The 6,960-nt window shown below is 41.3% G+C and overlaps 1 protein-coding gene across 1 annotated transcript in view; it reads right to left on the bottom strand.

Moving 5' to 3' along the window:
• LOC106808311 (translation factor GUF1, mitochondrial-like) overlaps positions 1–6,960 on the bottom strand; it is a 43,722-nt gene that overhangs the window by 16,921 nt on the left and 19,841 nt on the right. The window contains 4 exon segments of the mRNA XM_014810972.1: positions 1,238–1,371; positions 1,526–1,627; positions 2,431–2,501; positions 2,601–2,728. Of these exon segments, the coding sequence (XP_014666458.1) occupies positions 1,238–1,371; positions 1,526–1,627; positions 2,431–2,501; positions 2,601–2,728 (435 nt within the window).

The following is a 6,960-nucleotide window of genomic DNA, read 5'->3' as shown; positions in this document are numbered from 1 at the left end:
CACTCACCTTCATGGCACTGATATTTGTTAACATATATTGCTAGCGTATTGCTGTAAATCGTAATCTTGCACTGAGCTGAATTCGATAAATTTTTACCGAAAAAATGGCGACTTGTTGGAGGCGTTTAGACAAATATTAGAAGCGTATCGCTCGCCGCATATTTTAGCAACCGACAGTTTCCAAATCAATGCGTGCCCCGATAGGGCGTTTAATGTACTTGTATTACCTGCCCTCTGCGCGCGTAAGTGTGATAGCTGACTTGCAACATACTACAGAGAATATTAGTTTATTATTTTGGATTATTACCATTAATGTAGATAGTAGTTGTCTCAGTGTGTTCTTGTGTTGCGACCACAATAACTGAGCGCGTCTCGCAGGTTCTTCACGAGATCAAAATTCGAAATTTAGATTGTCTCTCAAACCCTATCGGGGCACGCATGATTTGGAAACTGTCCGTTGCTAAATATTGGCGCAGCGATAGCTTCTATTTGTCTAAACACCTCCAACAAGTCGCCATTTTTGGTAAATTTATCGAATTCAGCTCGTGCAAGATTACGATTTACGCAGCAATTAACGACATAGCACATATATATGTTAACACACCTCTCACTTGTGGTGCGATGAAGGTGATTACCTTGTGATTTATGACCTTTCAGAGCTCGCACACATAGTACGATCCCGGGAGGATGTGATTAGGTGGTTATAATAAGCGCGCAGGAACGTTACCTTACCATTCTTTATTGCGGTGGAATTTTGATGAAGATTGACATACAATCTCGGTTACAAAAGATGACTATTTGGGTGAAAATTAGTTATGATATTTTGACGGGTTGCCGCATCTTCTTGTGTTAGATATATTATCTCTTGATATCAGAATATGTTTACCGAATGACTGTATACTCATTGGTGGAACATTTGACATTGTATTGGACTATTCGACAGGCGTGTGGGTGGTGTACTAACTTTCCGCAATTGTTGACACGGTGAACCGCGGGTCCTGACCCGCGAAATAACAACAAGCGAATAATTAATACCAAATAATACCGAATATTTCATAATTCACCGACCGCGAAATTGTCCGTCAAGTCTGAATTTGCGAAAATATCTGTATGCGAAAAATATGGCGTATACAGTATACGACAGTGTCAAACGTGGACAAACATGTTAGATAGGCTCCATGCAGCGTGGATCCCTATGATGATTTCGATATTTCTGCATAGTAGTTCAGCCACGAACCTCGCGTATCCGGATGTTGTAGCCTTCAGCTCATCATAGAAGTCAATTATAATCTCACTGAGGGGCATCTTGAACTTTATCATCGCACGTTTCTCATCAATGTAAGAAAACGACTCCTGCTCGCCTCTCCGTGCCTGAAATGCAGGGTAACAATCGTTAACCAGGGAGCCAAATATACCTACAGGTGGCTGCGGCGCACGCACTAACACAACGTATAAACAGGTAGCCCTTGTCTGTATACTCCAGTAAAATAAGTTCTGCCACACGAGAAGCTGCTACTGCACTTACCATGCAAAGATTTGTTACTGTGGATATGTGATCAGTTGGCGTGATGACGGTTCCAATGACCATCGGCTCCCTCTTTTCTGTTATGATAACTTCATCGGGATACTAGAAAAATTAATGAATACACTACTGACATCTGCGCACACTTCACATTCACTATTAATCTAATTTCGGAATCTGTCAGCAGAATAAAGGTCACTTATATATCAGACGTGTTTCGTTATAAGTAGGGGTGCACCGGATCCAACTTTTTAAGTTCCGGCAGGAACCGGAACCAGCCGGAACGTGAAAAAAGTTCCGGCCAGAACTACATGGCTGGAACCGGAACTTAAGCTGGGAATAAACTTGACAGTTTTGGCCTAGTATTGCTCAAACTCACTCGGCCTGAACGAAACATTATTAGCAGGCACATCACTCAGCCGAGTAGGACAATGGCATGCTCATTGTTCTACATGTTCTCATTAAGAAAATCTTGTGAATCACCTAACATCAGTTAGGTTGAGTTCAGTTAGTTAGCCGATGTTTAAGTGGCAAACGTTTTTTGGGCGGAATAGTGTGAAGTTGTTAACACCATATTGTCAGCAAGTTGACTCTACTGATGCTCAACTACATTCAGTGACTGATCTTTTGATCTTGATGACGCTTATAGCAGAAATGAAATTAGGAAAAGGTTCCGGATCCGGCCAAATGTTCCTAAAGGGTTCCAGCCGGAACGGGAACTCTGAAAAATTAGGTATCCGGCGAGATAGTTCCGGCCAGATCCAAGTTCCGGTGCACCCCTAGTTATAAGTATGCTAACGTCCAAAATCAGTAGGCAACAGGATTCTACCACTGATTGAAGACTCAGTCATCAAATATATACATGCATTTCCATTCAAGTTTCGTAATCTTATCAAGAGAAATCTTACCTCACAAGGATTTATAATTGTGATATGTTCTCCTCTGTACTTTTTTATATTCTTTTCTCCCATAATTTTGACTGAAACAGTAATTACAGAGTGTGTGTTCATCGATTCAAGGATTATACAGACTATTAGACCGTTACGTACAGATCTGTCTACTATATGCTCGAGCTTACATTTGTATGGGACACTGGGTACAGTCACGATAACAGATGTGTTGTGCTCTTGCTCCAGCCGCTGGTTAAATACCTCCATGTGGAGCAGGCCGAGGAATCCCAGTCTGAACCCCTGTCCCAGTGCTGGGCTGCAACATACAACACACTAATGATGCACACACAAACAAAGAGGCCTGTTGTAGCAGAACGTGATGAAGTGAACTGGTATAAAGAGTATAAGTACATATAAAGTAATTCATAATACTACAATCTAACGTAAGTATATTTACACGAACACATATATATATATATATATATATATATCAGAAGTAGATAATAGGGAAGGAGTGTGACATCAATAAACATCTAACACTAGTGCTGCCACGTTGCGGTAACCTCCCTCCACGCCCGGGGGATAGCATTACCCAATGCTCATAGGGTCTATGTCCCCCAGGGTACTGCCGGAACGTACCCTGGTAACTATCTAGCTGATATGGTTAGGGTTAGGGTTAGGGAGTAGGAGTAAGCGACTCAATAGACTCGTTAGTGGAGTAGGCGAGGTACGGTCCGGCATATTAGATAGTAGTATTTAGTACCAGGGTACGTTCCGGCAGTACCCTGGGTCCCTGGGGGACATAGACCCTATCACTATCAGCCATAGGCATAGATATCGCATCCATAGTTCACACGCAACTGACTTTTTAGGTTTACGCAGGTGTTTTGTCTACGTAGTAAACCTAGTTTCAAAGTATAGTTTATGCTCTCACTAGTTAGCTGCCCGTTTGACTACAAATGCCAACTAGTCGTCTACTTTTATGTGGTGGAGCACAGTAATACCCTGTAACGCATAACCATAATTAGTTTCTAGAAATACCATTCATAATGCAAAATTTCATATCGTGAATCACTATCGACTTCTATTATACACTTGAGATATATCCATATGAGGTTTTTTGGCCGATAGAAGTAAATAATTAACCCCTGACCCCCCAGGGCTGGATGGACTCTTTTTAATAATTGGGTATAACTTGGTTAACGTTAATTGTTGTTAATTTGGTTATGTTAATTAGGTTAAATCATTACTTAAATATAAATTATAATAAAACTGTAACGAATGAAAAAAATCTGAGATTTTGAGAGGCACCTTCAGACTGTGAGGCCCTATGCTTTAATTTGTTTAGCTAATGCATAAATCCGGCCCTGCCCCCCCCCCCAATATTTTTGCTCAATACAAACATAATTATGAAGTACACAATGGAAAACATGATTATATATTGATTATTATTATTATGATAAATTATAATGCACTCCATGCACACGAGTGTTTCTTCTAATGGGCAGGAAGCTGTTCAACCGGCTAATGGCATATTTAAAAGCTGACCCACCTCACATGTTCGCAGTTGGCGTCACATGTATTACATAAATTTTATTGACATCGATTAGGCACATCAAGTTATTGAGTGGAAACCCCCATTTATTCTAATGGAAAATTATGAAAAGTTCATTTCGTTTCATATTGCTCGTTGCACATTTGCAAACTGAATGGATGCATTTACGTAATGAGACACCGGCTATGCGCGCACCTGCCGCTAGCGGCGCTGATCGTCAACTCGGTTACTCAGCAACCCGCAAGTATAGTCAGGTCCCTTAGTGCAAAATATGGGCCGAATCGTTACAGGAGTGACAAAAGTCTCAAACTTGGCACAGTTGTAGCTTATGGCAGTACTATAATTATTAGAGGGGGTGACCAATGCAGATATTCCTTAGAAGTGAATTACAGACTATTAAATGTTCGAACCACCCGACTCGATCCGAACCCCCCTACCGTGCCCGCCTGTATACAATGCCAATACATGTACCAGCTGTACAATGCGCCAGTACCATAGAAATAATATAGATAACCAGTACACACAGTACAGGCGGGAGCGGTAGGGGGGTTCGGAGTCGGGTGGTTCGAACATTTAATCATCTGTAATTCACTTCCGCGCGCATATATTTGCTAATATATTGACTAATCGTGCGTCAATAAACTCAATTTTGCACTCGGTCCGTTAGACCATGTCCTCAGAAAATGTCTGATATCTGACCTTTCCCCAGTGCCCTTTGACCTGTGACCTCCAATTTCGTGCTGGTGATGGGTTTCCTCCCCATTACACTATACATCGAATATTAAGAGCGTAGATCGAGCCGTTGAGATTTGTGCTGCAATTCTGCATTTCCTCCCTATACCTTAAGTTAAGAAGAGAATGTTCCCCCTTCTTTTACACCTCTTGACCTTTGACCCGTGACCCCCAGCTTCGACATCCCAACTCGTTTTCAGATTACCCCCCCACGTCCCGACTTTCGAATCCGTACGTCGAGCGGTTAAGATTTGTGCCCAACTGTTGACGCATGCACGCACACACGGACGGACGCACAGACGATCATGCGATTCTACAAGCTGCATCTGACTACGTCAGATGAGCTAACAATTAACAACATGGAATAAGTTATTGTACGCTGGTCAAAATTATGTACTATATGGTATGCTGGACAGATACACCAGAAAATTAGGGGTAATGGACAAACTGTACACATACTTTAGCAATTTAGTTCATTAGTATTACATTTTTAATTCAGGGCTCTCACCAAGAATTTCAAAATGCATGTCGTTTATTAAAGGGCCTGAAAGGGGGTCGTGCCATAAGTTGCCCTGTTAAAAATGAAAACACAATCAGTTTGGAGACACAGCACAGCATGACTGTTTTGGGATTGTCAAAAGGAAACACAGCTCGAAACTAGATAGAGGGCACTCAAAGAGAGTGCATACCTCCGCGAGCGTGTAACATGTATACATGTGTATAACAGCTGGCTCGCTGCTGGCTGCTGCTGACTTGGACGCCTGAAGGCGAGCTGGCTGCTGGAATCAATCGTGCTAACGCCATGTAACATGTTGGCTCGCTGCTGCTACACACAACACGACACACACACGAACACACACGAGAGCGATCACATTACCTCCCTGCAACTCCGTTGCGCGGAGGTAATTAGGGCACGTCGAAAGATTTATGGGATAACTGGTACCCCCAGCGTCTGCTTACATGAGACATACTCGGGATTTCAGCAGAGAATAAAAACACCAGTAGATGGCAGCATCTGCACGCTCATTTTCTAACAAAATCAAAGAGAGGAGCACAACAATTCATCCCAGCATGGCTGCCCACACTCATCATTCATATAATAATCACAAACAGTAGAATCAGTGGGGAAATTGCTGCAGCGAATGGTGCGAAGCAAATCATAAGTGTTTGGGGGCCCCTTACCAAATTCAACAATTTCTAATTCCCATGTGTCCCACGTCACTATACGGAGCTAATAATAAAAGATAATTGCGCCGGGAAAACTATACGGCCATCGTGTTGCTATAAACGTTCAAGCAGCAGCCCCAATAAAATCAGTGTGATGTCTAGAAATTAGCATCAGCTTGAAGGTATTGTCGAAACCTGTAAATATAACGCACCGATTTTAAAATGCTTAACATGCATAGAGCAACAAATATGCAGACAAACAAATTCGCACAAGGAATGGCATCATTTTGTTAATTAACAACTCAAATGGGTCGTATGATCTGCATTAATTTAATTTGTGATATTCGTTTTAGGTGAGTAGAGGGATCGAGTCTATGTGAAATAATCACTATAAAACTCCATCGTCTGAACTATAAACCTATGCCTTAAAAAATAATCAAACCGTATAACTACACGAAATAATACAATGTAGGTGCCTAGTATATATAGCAAAGTAATTAACCACCAATGCGTCATAAGCTATGCCTACACAAAGGCCCTTTGTTACGTCACTACTTACTAAATAACTCCATAAAGGTACAGAGTGCGGAAGTGTATAAATAACTGTAGCACTCATTCTTTACTCACGCGAGTGTTTGCTATATCACAATCATAGATAATAACAATCGAGTGGTGGAAAAGAATTTACATATATAACATATGTGTTGTATATATCTATGATACAATGCGAGCATTTATTTTAGTCGGAACTACGGACTATACTCTATGACTTATACTAATTACAGTTAGGCGCTTAAAATCACGTGTGAAAATAGCTTCTAGCATCGAGTCAATTATTAGCCATCCAATTCATTTTGAAATGACATTGGGTAATGTTGTTGTAAGATGTAAACAAAATCCTTACGGCGTGAACATATTAGCAGGCAGTAGTAATTATCAGGAGTATACTAGTAGTATAATAGTATATTATCAGGATAGTGAATATTATCCTAGTAATTACCTCCTGACTATTTGCTAGGGCACGCGACCCCGCAGGGTGTAGATGCGGCTAGTATTGATCGCACATGGAGAGTAGTTTACACACACCAACCTTA

This window comes from Priapulus caudatus, unplaced genomic scaffold (genome assembly GCF_000485595.1).
Source record: "Priapulus caudatus unplaced genomic scaffold, Priapulus_caudatus-5.0.1 Scaffold268, whole genome shotgun sequence".
Classification (NCBI taxonomy): domain Eukaryota; kingdom Metazoa; phylum Priapulida; class Priapulimorpha; order Priapulimorphida; family Priapulidae; genus Priapulus; species Priapulus caudatus.
The sequence above is the reverse complement of the archived record's forward strand: the minus strand, read 5'-3'. Positions and strand labels throughout refer to the sequence as shown.